General features: G+C 36.3%; 1 protein-coding gene across 1 annotated transcript in view; it reads right to left on the bottom strand.

The window, feature by feature from the left end:
* Window positions 1-16,651, bottom strand: part of LOC107550106 (rho guanine nucleotide exchange factor 26) — a 76,350-nt gene that overhangs the window by 19,832 nt on the left and 39,867 nt on the right. Inside the window, exons 7-11 of the mRNA XM_016231331.1 lie at window positions 15,714-15,866; window positions 13,965-14,094; window positions 11,329-11,403; window positions 11,139-11,228; window positions 8,422-8,576 (exon numbers count right to left, since the gene is read on the bottom strand). Coding sequence (XP_016086817.1) covers window positions 8,422-8,576; window positions 11,139-11,228; window positions 11,329-11,403; window positions 13,965-14,094; window positions 15,714-15,866 — 603 coding nt within the window. The remainder of the gene's footprint in view (window positions 1-8,421; window positions 8,577-11,138; window positions 11,229-11,328; window positions 11,404-13,964; window positions 14,095-15,713; window positions 15,867-16,651) is intronic.

Raw genomic sequence — 16,651 nt, 5'->3', positions numbered from 1 at the left:
CAGGGCTGTCCAAACTCGGTCCTGGAGGGCCGGTGTCCTGCAGAGTTTAGCTCCAACTTGCTTCAACACACACCTGACTGGAAGTTCCTATGCCTAGTAAGAGCTTGATTAGCTGGTTCAGGTGTGTTGAAGCAAGTTGGAGCTAAACTCTGCAGGACACCGGCCCTCCAGGACCGAGTTTGGACAGCCCTGGGTTAAATGATCACACAGGTCAAAATGTTTTACTTCACTTTTTTTACAACTTTGGAATCTAAATTGGGAATCAATAAGAATTGAAATCAATAAGCAGAATCAGAATCGGAATGAATAAAATTAAAACAATACCAAACCCTAGCCACATGTTGTAACGTTCACTGATTTATGAGCATTTTATGAACACTGATCAGTTGATTGCAAAATTCAAAAAGACGGTTCTTTGGTGCAACTTGCACACCCATGGCCATACTGAGAGAGTATGTTCCAGTATTCTGAAAAGACTAAAGATTTGTTTTCTTTTCAATGTTTGCTTTGTTTGCCTAAAATTACTAATTGGGGAAGTCGTGGCCTAATGGTTAGAGAGTCGGACTTGTAACCCAAAGGTTGTGGGTTCGAGTCTCGTATCGGCAGGGATTGTAGGTGGGGGGAGTGAATTTACAGCGCTCTCTCCCACCTTCAATACCATGACTGAGGTACCCTTGAGCAAGGCACTGAACCCCCAACTGCTCCCCGGGCGCCGCAGCATAAATGGCTGCAGTGTGTGTGTGTTCACTGCTGTGTGTGTGCGCATTTTGGATGGGATAAATGCAGAGCACTAATTCCGAGTATGGGTCACCATACTTGGCCACATGTCACGTCACTTTTACTTTCAAAATGCACATAGTGCACACCCATGGCCATACTGAGAGAGTATGTTCCAGTTTTCTGAAAAGACTAAAGATTGGTTTTCTTTTCAGTGTTTGCTTTGTTTGCCTAAAACGAACCATATCATAGCCTTCAAGATCTCTTTTAAAAAGAACTTTGTAACTTTTAAACAAGTATTAAAATGAGTTCAATGTAGCTGTAGGAGTGTTAAATAAAAAATAAAGTTGAATCATTCAGTTGTTCCATTTCTATAGGTGTGGTAACATAAAAGCTCTTAATTCCAAAGATAATACAAGCTAATCAGTGTATTCAGTAGGTTGCATTAGTGGCATAAGGTATTGTAAGTATACAACAATGTGACAATAAAACAATGCATTTACTTTTTACTTTTGATACTTAAGTACTTTTAAAAGCATGTTCTTTCGTACTTTTAAGTAAAAACCTGTCTTTACAACTTTCACTTGTAGTGGAGTAGTATTTGACCAGTAGTATCTGTACTTTCACTCAAGTAATGCAGTTGTGTACTTTGTCCCCCTCTGATTACGCTTTAACAAAGACATTTTTAAAAACTCTATGGAAAACATACATCCGGAACCTGCGCTGTTGAAAAAGTGAGTGGGCACTAATGCACTTGCGGAGTTTTAATAAGAATCAGTGTATATTTATTTCAGAAGAGTGAAGAATATGCATCGTTTTATTTTACATTTGATTATTCCATTTCTATAGTATTTCTAACCTGAATGCTAGACTTAGTGTACTTGGAAAAACTTAAAACAATGCTTTTGTCATTTGTATCTTTGATTTATTGTATTTGCCCTATTAAATAAATAAAGTAGCTGTACTGAGATATATTTTGTTATCGTGAATAAGATTTAGATCATAATGCCCACCCCATGTGTGTCCACACGTTCATTAGTTTGTGTGGATGTGTATGCACAAATATATAACAATCCTGCCAATTTAGCCCAGGCCCTGGCAATCTGTCGGAGACACCGACAATATCTACCTGTCTCAGTCCTGGCCCCAGGGGGCACCTGGACTGGCACTAATCAAATTTTAAACCAGCTTTCCCATCCGAGTGCTGGACAATTATACTACTGTCTGCTCCTGACATATCATATTATAACTACTTATTACAGGATCCAGCAGGAAGTTTCTATCAGTTGAGCAATCAGATGTTCCTACCACTGTAATGACATCCTCTCCAGCAGCCAAGAAATGTTCCAGCACCAGAACAAAACATTCACACACATTCATCCAAACACACACACAGGCCCCTGTGCTGGTATGAAAGGAATGCTGTATTTAGATAAATAAAAATCCAAGAGATGGATGATGTCATTGCTGTACGACACTGAATCTTTTTGTTAAACTTCTTGTACACTTACACTCCGATACTTATAAAATAATTTAATCATTCGACACCTAACAACAGTGTACGGAACATAATGTCCTTTTCTATTGTTTATAACACTTATAAACCTTATTATTATCCAAAATGGATATGCAAAATAAAGCAAAGACTTCTGCCTATACATGTGTGAATGTTTATCTGTGAGAAAGAGATTCATAAATAAAAAGGAGGAAAAATAACCAGCTGCTTTTCAGCACGAGTTACATAACCAGAGAAAATGAGTAAAAAACAGTGGACCGGAAAGCAGATCTATGCTAATGGACGCCCATTGGCATGTGGGAGGAAGTGGAACGAACACACATGCCACTTATCATGGCCACTGGGTCAAAGAACAAAAGGAAGCTTGGCCCGAGAGAGAGAGAGAGAGAGAGAGAGGAAATGAAAAGAGGGATAGTGTGGAGAGTGTGATGGCGTGCACAGGTTTTTTTTTTGCTTCAGATCTGAGCAAGTAGCGTAACTCCCCACACATACTATACAGACCTCGTATCAGAATGAACATCACACATTGACTGAATAAACCTTTTCTTTTTCCTCTTTCTTTATTTTTCTGTTAAATCCCAGACAGAGTGTTTATGGGCCGTATTTGCCAGAATGGAGTATAAATGAAAACCATCTTACTTTCTTGGAGGTTATCCCCTTTGTCATAGCGTGCAGAATGTTCCCAAAAATGACCAGAACAACAACAACAAAAAAGGAGCTCTGCTAACTACATGACTCATTCACAGAATGACTGGCACTGTTGTAGCAGCAGGGAGCAGACACTATACAAACGGGCTGAAAAAATACAAAAACAGATTACTCTATAATACTATTTTTACTCTATATATTGATACAATCAATGTTTCCTCATTTTTTTTCATGCCGAGCAAAACTTTTCTCTTTTGGACGGACATTTCGGCCATCTGAGCAAAAACATTTTTTATACCAGACCTGTACAGCGCGTACACAAAAAAGTGTGTAACTTTTTGCTAATGTGCTATTTATATTTGATTTGACCCTTGATGTAACTAAATGATGTACATTTTAGGTTACCTGAGAAAATATTTTTACAGTATAATACACTGCCGTTCAAAGGTTTGTGATCAGTACATTTTTAAAAGAAGTTTCTTAGGCTCATCAAGGCTGTATCTATTTGATAAAAAATACTGAATATTATTTCACAAAATAATATTGTGAAATATTATTGCAATTTAAAATAAACGTTTTCTATTTGAATACACTTTAAAATTGTATTTATTAATGTAAAGCAAAGCTGTCACATGATCCTTCAGAAAACATTCTAATATGCTAATTTATAATCAATATTGGAAACAGTTGTGCTGTTTAATATTTTTTGGGACCGGTGATATTTTTCAGGATTCTTTGATAAATAAAAAGTTAAAAAGAACAGTGTTTATTCAAAATAGAAATTTTGTGTTACAATATACACTATACTATTCAAAAGTTTTGGGTCAGTACATTTGTTCTTTCTTTCTTTCTTTTTTTAATTAATACTTTTATTCAGCCAGGATGTGTTAAATGGATAAAAAGTGATAGTAAAGACTTATATTGCTAGAAAAGATTTCTATTTTTAAAAAATGCTGTTCTTTTTAACTTTTTATTAGCCTAATCAAAGAATCAAAACAGCACAATAAAAAAAATATTAAGCAGCACAACAGTTTCAACACTGATAATAAATCAGAATATTAGAATGATTTCTGAAGGATCATGTGACACTGAAGACAGGAGTAATGATGCTGAAAATTCTGCTTCGCTTCACCAGGAATCCATTATATTTTAATGTATATTAAAATAGGAAACCAATATTAGAAATTGCAATAGCCTAATAGTACACAATATTACTGTTTTTTTTTTCATTTTTGATCAAATAAATACAGCCTTGATGAGCATAAGTAACTCCATTAAAAAACAAGGTCAATTATTTATTAGGTTTATAATATAGGCCTAACATAATATAATATAATATATCAAAACAAACTGAAGCATTTAAACTTATAGAAGAGAATAGAAAACAAACTGAAGCATTTAAACTGTGATCTGCAAGTTACTACTGTTTTTTTTTTCATTTTTGATCAAATAAATACAGCCTTGATGAGCATAAGTAACTCCATTAAAAAACAAGGTCAATTATTTATTAGGTTTATAATATAGGCCTAACCTAACATAATATAATATATCAAAACAAACTGAAGCATTTAAACTTATAGAAGAGAATAGAAAACAAACTGAAGCATTTAAACTGTGATCTGCAAGTTAAATATTTTCAAAGAAAAAAAAAACGTGAACGTGAATTCTTCTATAGCTATCTAAACATCCATATGAAGTACAGTTTGCACAGTACACCTGTGTGTGACTGTAAATGTCTCTGAGTTTCAGGTACGTGCAGAGGGGGGTGCGGTGGGTGCTTGAGCACCTGCCCCTTTTCCCCTTGATGCCCAAAGTGCCCTTTTGTCAAGGCAATTCATTTTTTAAAATTTTTTTTAATTAAACACCATTTTGTGAAGGCCTGCCCAATCTAACTATTAGTAAAATTGATGAATAATAATTTTACGCCATAAATAAAATTATCCAGGATGCCTTCATAACGTCCGCGGCTGCCGGTAAGTGGAGTTCTCAGCGGAGCGGTGTGCTTGATTACTTATATTATTAAATTATTATTATTTTACAAGAACGGCGTGAAGAGAGCATGCACAGCTGTTGTTTATATTGCTGTTTGTAGCCTGTGGAAGTAACGTTAGCTGCAGCAAGCGGCTATAATATTTTTGTTCAATATTTTCCTAATGATAATTTTATGATCGGTTTATAAAGGCTACTACGAGCACCTTTTCTCACAGAATAAGGCAGGAAATATATTCTATAGTTTCTATAGGCTACTAAATGATATGTCAATCAGTTATTATATATAATCAGCATTATTCATATAGTTTATTTATTACCTGGAGATAACTTGAAAAACACACATAAACCGTATATTTTCGCAACCGTGTGTTTATTGTCGTCACGTTTTTTCTGCTTTTTATGACTAAAAACGATTACTTTGAACTTGAAATACGTAGAGTGCCTTAAAAATAATTATCACAACACCGATAAAACAGGCTTATAGTGATTTTCTCATCCTCCGATTTATACTTATCAATCCTGTTTTTATTATCATTATCATTCAAAAAATTAATAAATTCAGAAAAGGATTAGAATATAATTCTATTTTAAATAAGACAGAAATATATTTTTTCTACAACAACAGTAGTGTTTACAACAGCAAAACCCCCATACCCTGTAAACGCAATAATAATAATAATAGGCCTAATATAATTCCGTTTCTAATTCCAGAGTGATTAAGAGGTGCAAAGAAACATTTCTTTAACTTTTAAAATTAAAATGGTCTTTTCTGTTGTGCTTCTTTTTCAGAACTGCATCGCGGCATTTGCTGCTATACAGAAGCATCCGTTTCGATACACCTATCAGCAAGGAGCACAGCCCTATTAAAAGCCGTGCTCCATGTGCCCCTTTTATACTTTGAGCACTTGCCCCTCTAATGGTCTCTGCACGGCCCTGCTGAGTTTTGTTACCGTTCTGTGCCAATCATCCGCTATTTCCAGCACTTAATCAAGCCACTCTTCTTTAAAACACGAGGACGTTTTATTTCACGTCATTACTAGAATACAAGAGTCTGTCCTCGCTGCAGCTTGCAGCACGATGACGTAGCTGGACTATATCCACTACGTAGTGGATATTTTACGTGCATGCGCAGTAGTAGGTCTCGAATAAATTCATATTTTTATTTACATTTTATCATTTTGCAGACGCTTTTATCCACAGCGACTTAGTCTATGAAGTGAAGTCTAACGCAGTACAAGTAGCAAGGGTTTTTGACCTACATTACATATCTACACGATGACCTACATTACATTACAATGTAAAAACTATAATGTCTAAATTCATCCACAATGTTTTCGTCTATACCGGAAACTTCAAAGCTTTATTTCTTTATTTTTTGAATAGCCTGCATTTCATATGTTATGGCCAGGATGCACATTAGTGGCGTATCCATTATTATAAGGATACAACAAGCACTGTAACATGATTGATATGCAGATGTTGCACTGTAAATATCTAATTATTAAGATATACATCACTCTATCAGATTTAGCCTAAATGTCTTTTTGATTGTATCCGTCATGTTTATTTAAATTTAATTGGGGATATTAGATTAATGCCGATCCATTTTGTTTATTTAGATTTTATATTATTCTAATATAGCTATTACAAACATTTTCAATAATAAAATAATAAAAAAACAACCATTAAATTTATATTAAGACTTCACCTCGCTAATAACGTCTCAGTCAGGTCAAAGAAATGTTTCATTAGTTGCTTTTCATACTATCATCTGATACAACACTCAAAAAAAGTATCCCGAGAGATAGAGAGAGAGAGAGGGATAGAGAATGGATGGTTTATGTCTTTAGCAATTTATAATTGGTCTATCTATCTCCAGGGATTTCACTTGCATATAACACACACAAAAAGAAATGGTCATCTTTGTGTTTATATGCACTCTCAAAAATAAAGGTGCTTCAAAAGGTTCTTCAATGATGCCATAGAAGAACCCTTTTTGGTTCAACAAAGAACTATTCAGTCAAAGGTTCTTTAAAGAACCATCTCTTTCTTACATTTTTTGTAAACTGAAGAACCTTCTTTTGCCACAAAGAACCTTTTGTCAAACAGAAAGGTTCTTCAGATATTAAAGGTTTATGGAACCATTTAGACAAAAAGGTTCTTCTATGGCATCGTGAAGCACCTTTATTTTTAAGAGTGTGCCTTTTCTCCGACCGTGTGTGTATTTATTTCCTGGACATGGAATTAACTGTAAAAAACAGGTATAACACGGAATAACGGGTCTACCGGCTATACAGAACCCCAGCTGACAGGATTGTTTTTCTTCTTTTTATTTTTATATGGTATAAATTATAAATTATGTCCGCATATTTTAGTAGGCCTATAACTTTTATACTCTGTCACGTATAGCACAGAGAGTGAGAACGAAAAATAATATTTGATTCATGAACTAATTTTTGACAGAACTATCTAACTATCTTGAATAGACTATCAGAGGAAAAAATAGAGACAATAGTTATACCCCATTTTTTTCATAAAGAACAAACAAAATTGTAATTAATAGAGTTTTATTTCTAAAACGAATCAAACTAATAAAAAATAAACATAGCTTACATACCAAACTCTTTTCATTCCACTACTAGTTTAAAATCCCAGTATAATATAACTTGTGTAAGCCTATGTAACACACCTAGGCCTATATCTCGTAATAATTACAGTTTAATTTACATTAAATACCAGCTTCAATGACAGTCCCACTTTGCGCATGCGCATTAAAAGCCAATATTGCGCATGCTCGTCAAACATCCAATACATATTTGATCTGATCAAGCTATGTCATCGTGCTACAGGCTGCAGCGAGGACCTCTTGGAATACAATCAAATGGCTTTCCCAACTCATTTTTGCATGTGCACGGCACATTATTTCTTCTGCGCGGCCGCACACTGCGTGCATGCGCAGCTTAGAGGGAACATTGGATACAATACCATTTATATATTTTCAAATGAACATGCACTGAACACTGGACACCACTATCAACAGCGCTGCATGACAAAGATAATGTTTCATCACTTGGTTTCTATTTTATTTGCTTTGTGCTTGGTAGCACAAAACACAATACTTGTCTAGGACAACCACAACAAAAGCTTAAAATTGAGTCACAGTGGCAGCTGGCAACATAAATTTAAACAGGAATCAGAATCGAGGGAAACATCATATTACAATCTTGAATGCTGACAAAAAACAACATAAATCTCATCACCTGTTTATTTAAATACAAAGTTATGCCCTCTTCGTTACTTTATTTCCTTAAAACTATTTTTGGGTTCTGTTTTTCCTCTTTGGTATGAGTGATGTACTGTAGCTAACTTTATCCTACCTCTGCAACAATCCACACCCACCTGTACATGCAAGCTTTACCTCCACATCCATTTATGTTAGCACAATAATTTCCTGTTCTCTGTAGTATCCTCCAGGGCACAATAACAGCAAGGGAAGAACAGAGGTATATTTGGACACAGTATGAGAGATCTCATCATCTCCAGCTCACCTTTTCTTTCGAGTGACAATGAGGACATCATTGAAGAGGAAGAAATAGACCTGCTGGCGAGACTTCCTTTTGGAAAAGATGCCATTTTCCTCTACAAAAGCTGTTAGCTCACCACGCTTCACCATCCAGCGGGAGGACGACACCAGCGGGAACGGCTGCAGAGAGAAAGTGTGAAAGGAGAAAAAGTGAACCAGACAGAATCATTAATGTTTCAATGCAACACGACCGACATGAAGAAAGTTAACAAGACATAATTTTTAAAACAAATCATGGACATTTAGAACAGTGAAATAAATAGTTCGATAGGGATGCGCATTTCGGTCATTTTTACCGCTAAACAATAAAATAAATCAGCCTGCTTTAAAAAAAATCTGTCTCAAGATCCCTGTGTTCAGTTTCATTGCTTTAGTTTTGTTCCGTATAGGAGTTTTTAAAGCTAAAAATGGTACACAATACCCATACTTAGTTGTTTTTCCAATGCGTTGTTGTCAAAATATTAAAATGTATGTGATGTAATGTTAATCAAAATATTAAAAATGAAATGTTTTCATAATCGATCATTGATGACAATTTTTCTTCACAAAGCAATTTGTTCTTTTAACCTCATTCTAATGTTGATTAGCAGCTATGTGCCTACATTAATTTGCATAAAACAGCACCAAACCATTTCCATATGAAGGGTTTTCGCAAAGCCTTTTGTTTCTCTCTGCAAACATACTACACTCTCACATAGGACACATGAGAGGATGTCCAAAAAGATCCTAGAGCAATGGCAAGTGTGCTGTCTTCAAAGCAAGTTCGAACACAATAAACATCTTTTAAAAATGGCATGATACTGAATTTGTGTTTTCTTATCTATTGTGATGTATAAACAAGTAAAATGTTAATAAATTAGAAGAAAAATGTAGGGCACAACTTGATTTTGTTCATCGGGAAGTGAAGTGTTTGTGAAAATGCTTTCATGCAGATATCACATGGTTAGTAAATGAGATCCACTGACTGATATCTATGGAAGCCTGGTAATTTTGAGATAAAGTTTAAAATAAGCAATAAAATCACACTGTGACACATACTGTTACAACAGCTAGAAATAAAGTCACAAAGAACTTTGAGATCTACTGACCTTCTAACAGCTGGACTCAGCAAAGTCTTGTGATTATATGCAGAACCCTCTAGACATCTGCTCGTACCAAATGTGCCAGCAGAACTTTCCCACACTGCTCAAGCAGCAGGTTGTAAATATGGTTGCATTAGTGAGTGTGTCCAATGCATCACTGTGTACATGCAAAGTAAGTTTACATGCACAACATGTTTGCGAATAACGTAGTGAAAAATATGTCACGATGAACAGAAGACCCACAGCGAGTGAGCAGCATGTGTGTATCAGGTGAGAATGTGCGAACAGGTTTTACAAGTAAAATAAACAGCAGCAAAAACCCACAAGTTTACTTGCTAATTGTGGTACAAGGTACTACATGAAGGTGAAGGCGTGTGAATCCCATGATTAAACAGCTGACAGTCTAAACTCTTGCTAATCTCTGTGAGATAAAAAAAAGAGCATATAGTTCACATTTAACCAGATCCTTTCACTCTTCAGGTTTTAACAAGTTGAATTAACCTCTGCAATAACTAGGATTTGTGCAACTCTACATAGAGAATCTGAGAAGGCCCTCAGCTGTGACACAGACATTACCACAAACCACTTTGTGTTTACAGTAAGGAAACAAAAAGGATACACATGCTTCATATGATTATTTCCTCTCCACTTAAGACAGTCTGCGTCTGCAAAACTGTACATGTAACTCTTGTGTAGTGATCTGCATTTCTCTGCAGCTGAGTTTTAGTTAATGTTCCTCATCAGCTGATACTACAGACATAACGTCAGACAGCACAGATAGGAGGAAGATAGTGACATAACTGCTCTATGGGAGATGTCATACACCAGCATAAATCTCTGTAGGACTGGAAATCAAAACTTTAGTTACAATGAGCAAGTTACATGTTGCTCAAGTGCACTAGCCAGGCAGGATTTAAAATAATCTGAAATCACAAGTTTTGTGTGAAGGTGAAAAAGTTTAAAAAGCTAAATGTTCTTATGCCATCCCTGATTCTAACACAACTCCACTGCTTTGGGAGTAATTTATTTTGTGGCTTTCAGAGCAAAGCTGCTGCTCTCAAAGCTGCTTTTCCGTTGTCTCCTTTCACGTTCATAATTCAATTGCAAGAGCTTATTTTGCAATATTAGATCAAAAGATCAGAAAAGGCCCATACATACAACCACTCATAGACCCTCTCCTTAAAGAAATAAGGAAAGTGGACTAAAGAGATGGATTAAAAAAGCAGGTGTAAACAGGAATGTCTCTCCATCGTTTTAATTGTGATCTGATCTACCAAAACGCACCTTAATGCCAGGTGTAAACAGGGCCTTAGACTCAACCAAAGCAGGAGTTGGGTGTAGTTTGATCGGACAGACAGAGAATGTTTGAAACTTGTTTAAAAACTATACTTGGAGCAGAAACTCATTCAGAGGACCGCTTTGTTGTAATAACTTTCTTTTTTTTATAGGTACTTTCATTAATAAATCATTAGTATATAGCCCAGTTTTAGTATATAGTATGGACCAGTATGTGCTTTCTTAAAAATATTAAAAGAATCATTAAGGCAGTGGAATTAAGCACAATCGTTAAATTCCTTTCACGTTTGTTTTATTCTCTTACCTTAATTTTAAACTCCAACTGGGAATTGATGGTGTACATCATTTCTGTTCTCTCCATTGTACGAGCACCCTCATTACATTTCCTCACAAGCTGCATATACAGACATACAGAAAAAAAGGTGATTATTAACTAAGGCTTTCTCAGACAAACACTAGAAAAACCTACAGTGGTAATTCCCAGTATTTCTCACCTTGCTGACAACATGCAGAGCTTTTTTACATGCCTCATAAGGGGCAGAATCTTTGGGCGTCTTCTGGCATATGGTCTACAAGACAAAAACATTTTGAATCAAAATGATCTTTGAACTGTTGGTGCTTGAGTACACAGTTTAATATGCTGTAAATCTAAAATAGACTTGCATCAGAACTTGTTTCCTGTTTGTACAATAGTTTTTAGTTTATTGTTCCTGAAGCTTTTCAAACACTTTATCTCTAATGGAGTGCTCTCAAACTTTTTTCTCACGCTTGTCTGATATTTCCCAGCTAGAGTTTTACTTGTTTCTGAGCTGTGGGAAGAAAGAGAGAAAGAAGGAAAGAAAACCAATCCCAAAATTCTCATGCTCAGTCAGCCAGCCAAGCTCTACTGTCCTAAACTAGGAAACCCACTACCAAGCTCAGGGGACCCACAAAGTAACAAAGAGATGGAAAGATGAGAGGGTGAGAAAGCAAGAAAAGGTCTGCAGGAAGAAGGGAAGGATGGCGATAAATGAAAACAAGAGTTGTGAGGATAGGGACTATGGAGAAGTTTCTAGGTCATCTTTAGTGCAGCTTACTCCCTCACTTCATTTTACAAACACAATCCTCTGGAGAAGGAAAAGACGATAGAGAGCAAGCAACACCAACCCTTTAAGCCATCTTTTAAATATTATAAAAGAGCCTCATACCAACTCAATCCCTTTACCTTATGCTGAAATACTGTAAAAAGGTCTCAAGCAATAATAAATAAATCTAAACAGAATTGTTACTGTTAAACAGAAAGGCCCTGAAAGCTAAAGCTTTACTTAAATGAAATGGAAAGGAGGAGAAGAGAGTGTAATTTTGAGAAGTATGAGAAGTAGAGAAAGAAAAACAAGTACCACCAGGAGACTTTAATTGGTTTAATTTTATGTCTTATGTAACAGTGAACGTCCTCCAGGTCAAATGAACCACATAATCAAAGCACAAGATGCATGACAGAAGACTGAAAATGCAGTTACAAGAGAGCTAGATGTTTATGTCAGTGTTAGACATGTTAGGAGAGGTCAGGCAAGGGGAAGTCGAGGGATAATGTCACTCACATCCATCAACAGGGGCAGCCGTGTGACTCTCTGCATGGGAAGGATGAGGAAGGAGATCATGGGAAGGTTTCGGCAGTCTGGGTGGACCTCGATCCGTGTCAGTAACTCCTTAAAGGACGGGCTTTTATTTCTGAAGGGATAAATGGACTGTTAAACTAGTGATTGGCCGCAGTGTCTCGTGATCCCTATGATATAAACAAAAAACTATATCACTATGCAACAAATAAAAAGGTGCACCTTCATTTCTGGTAATTGCAATTTTATTCCTCATAATTGCGACTTTATATTTTGCAGTTTGACTTTATTTTTGCTAATCTTAACTTTGAGATCACAAATAAGAAAGTGATTTTAAGTCGCACATCTATCTCACATGACTTTTTTAAATTTACAATATATCTGTGACTTGACATCTATGACTTTGTTTCACTTAATAGTGATTATATCACACAACCTCAACTTTGTTTCTCACAGTTGTACTTTATATATCACAGCTGTGACTCTTTCTCTTAGGGGTCATGAATTGAGATATCAAATTTCCCTTGATCTTTTAAGAGCTCATTGTACTATAAAAACAGAGCTCAAAACTTCCTTGTTAGTCCAAAAAACAGCTTTTATTGAAACCAAGCTCAGAAAAACAACAACTCGTTTCAATGAAAGACCACCTCTGCATGTCTACTTCTACATCATCACGTCTTTGGCCTTGCTCACTGGTGGATCATTTTAATCCTAGGAAAGTGGTTATTTATTTTCAACTATGTGGATGTCTCAGTAGAGCATTATTTGCTTGTTCAATACATTTCACTGAGGATACCTTGGACCTTTCAGTAATACCACAACATTTAAGTAACCATGTTGCCTAATCTGCGATCAGTGATTTCTGATATGTAATGATTTGTGTACAGATGTTCTTTGTATCAATCATTTATTGCTGTCTATGTGTCAGTAAATCAAGCCAGTGACTTACTAGACGTTGTTTCTTTTAGTGGCATGAAAATAATCTGTTACTTAAATTGTGATTAAATTATATACATAAAGCAGTCAATGAATGCTCCCCTTTATAATCACGGGAGTCACACAGTGTGAGTTTATTATCAAGGACGCAGTCTACACTGCACAATGAATCTCTTATTTACATCACGTTTGCACTGTTAGTTATGATGAAAGCATTTGTGAGTGCAAAACTCGACTTACAATGACGAGCACTGCATTCATGTGTTCAACAGTCTGTCATCATCTGCTTCAATGAAATTTTCATGCGAAAGCTAAAGCTTTACTTAAATGAAATGGAAAGGAGGAGAAGAGAGTGTAATTTTGAGAAGTATGAGAAGTAGAGAAAGAAAAACAAGTACCACCAGGAGACTTTAATTGGTTTAATTTTATGTCTTATGTAACAGTGAACGTCCTCCAGGTCAAATGAACCACATAATCAAAGCACAAGATGCATGACAGAAGACTGAAAATGCAGTTACAAGAGAGCTAGATGTTTATGTCAGTGTTAGACATGTTAGGAGAGGTCAGGCAAGGGGAAGTCGAGGGATAATGTCACTCACATCCATCAACAGGGGCAGCCGTGTGACTCTCTGCATGGGAAGGATGAGGAAGGAGATCATGGGAAGGTTTCGGCAGTCTGGGTGGACCTCGATCCGTGTCAGTAACTCCTTAAAGGACGGGCTTTTATTTCTGAAGGGATAAATGGACTGTTAAACTAGTGATTGGCCGCAGTGTCTCGTGATCCCTATGATATAAACAAAAAACTATATCACTATGCAACAAATAAAAAGGTGCACCTTCATTTCTGGTAATTGCAATTTTATTCCTCATAATTGCGACTTTATATTTTGCAGTTTGACTTTATTTTTGCTAATCTTAACTTTGAGATCACAAATAAGAAAGTGATTTTAAGTCGCACATCTATCTCACATGACTTTTTTAAATTTACAATATATCTGTGACTTGACATCTATGACTTTGTTTCACTTAATAGTGATTATATCACACAACCTCAACTTTGTTTCTCACAGTTTTACTTTATATATCACAGCTGTGACTCTTTCTCTTAGGGGTCATGAATTGAGATATCAAATTTCCCTTGATCTTTTAAGAGCTCATTGTACTATAAAAACAGAGCTCAAAACTTCCTTGTTAGTCCAAAAAACAGCTTTTATTGAAACCAAGCTCAGAAAAACAACAACTCGTTTCAATGAAAGACCACCTCTGCATGTCTACTTCTACATCATCACGTCTTTGGCCTTGCTCACTGGTGGATCATTTTAATCCTAGGAAAGTGGTTATTTATTTTCAACTATGTGGATGTCTCAGTAGAGCATTATTTTCTTGTTCAATACATTTCACTGAGGATACCTTGGACCTTTCAGTAATACCACAACATTTAAGTAACCATGTTGCCTAATCTGCGATCAGTGATTTCTGATATGTAATGATTTGTGTACAGATGTTCTTTGTATCAATCATTTATTGCGGTCTATGTGTCAGTAAATCAAGCCAGTGACTTACTAGACGTTGTTTCTTTTAGTGGCATGAAAATAATCTGTTACTTAAATTGTGATTAAATTATATACATAAAGCAGTCAATGAATGCTCCCCTTTATAATCACGGGAGTCACACAGTGTGAGTTTATTATCAAGGACGCAGTCTACACTGCACAATGAATCTCTTATTTACATCACGTTTGCACTGTTAGTTATGATGAAAGCATTTGTGAGTGCAAAACTCGACTTACAATGACGAGCACTGCATTCATGTGTTCAACAGTCTGTCATCATCTGCTTCAATGAAATTTTCATGCGACAGGAGTAGATCTATATATAATGCTATAATCAACACTTTTCACGATGAGTTAATCTCAACAGTTGTAATGGTAAACACGTAGTATTCGAGTAGTTTTCGAAAGAGATCCACATGTAATACTTCAATTTCAAAACGTACGTACACCTTTATATTTCACAATTGTGACCATATGGCATCTCACTATGTGATTATATTTCTTGCAACCGTGACATTGTTTCTTGTAATTTGAACTTCGTATCTCTCAGTGTGATCTTGCAAATAACACTTCCATTTCTCGCAATGTGACTTTTTAAACTTTATCTCTTATTTAATATAATTTTTCCCCATTTTAAACAATCTCACAACTACCCTTTTTATTTTTACTGAGGCAGAAAAAGGCTTCCATAGAAATCTGATCTCCGTACAGAAAAAGCTTCATATCTTCAGGGCTAAATGATAAAAGTCAGACATGACTTTCAGTTGAAGCAGTGACAGTCTGCGCTGTACTTACAACAGCCTTTGCAGGGTTCTTTGCTGGTACACTTCATTTGAGCAGTATGTCACATAGGGGTCAAAGTTTGACTGGGCGTGCCTTATAACAATGTCACTTATGTCACTGATTACAATGTTCTGCTGGTGCCGATCCTCAAGTTCCTTGAAGAACCTGAAGGGAGAAAGGGGAGGAAAACAATTACATGAAAGCAATAACATATATGGCATGCCTCACATAACATCAACACGAGTCAAAGCTGACGCAGGGAGCACCCTGTTTTAGTCGCTACACGTGCACAAACACTCGCACACACACACACACATCCAGCACAGACACATATGCAACACAAAGCCAGGAAGGTGTTTTAACACCTCCTTTCACAGCCTATGATCACATCAGAGCACAGGATGTCCCAAAGCCCTTCAAATGACCAACCAGGGACGACAGAATGAAAATCATACACGCATGCTCTTCCTGACAGGACACACACTCCACAACCAGTCGCAGAGTATTCACGATTTTCCAGTAATACAGAGGATGCAGCTCAGAGCCATCTGTGCTGGAACCCAGCGTGACCTCTGGTTCACAATCTCACAATAGACCAGAGAAAGACACAGCCTGAATGCTAATTCTGGAAGTGATGTCAGTCAGGTTGTTAGCACAAGGGCCGTGATCTCAGGACCTCCCTACAGGTGTTTGGAGCCCTATCAGCTTTACAGGGACAAGAATTAAACGATGCAGTCCAAATGAACAGGACTTAATATAAATTTGTACAAAGGGCAACTATTAAACAAATTCAGCAGCAAAATCAATGTTTTTGCAAGAAACAAACATATATTTCTGTTCTTGGGGGTTTAAACAGTTACTGAAAGCAAATTTCAGCTGCTGTGTCAGTGTGTATATTTTTGTGTGGCAAAATCAAGTTTTGTTTTCACTTACAAAAGACTCTGTCCACA

The sequence above is a fragment of the Sinocyclocheilus grahami genome, unplaced genomic scaffold (genome assembly GCF_001515645.1).
Source record: "Sinocyclocheilus grahami isolate Dianchi unplaced genomic scaffold, SAMN03320097.WGS_v1.1 scaffold388.1, whole genome shotgun sequence".
NCBI lineage: Eukaryota > Metazoa > Chordata > Actinopteri > Cypriniformes > Cyprinidae > Sinocyclocheilus > Sinocyclocheilus grahami.
This window is presented reverse-complemented; position numbering and strand designations above follow the sequence as displayed.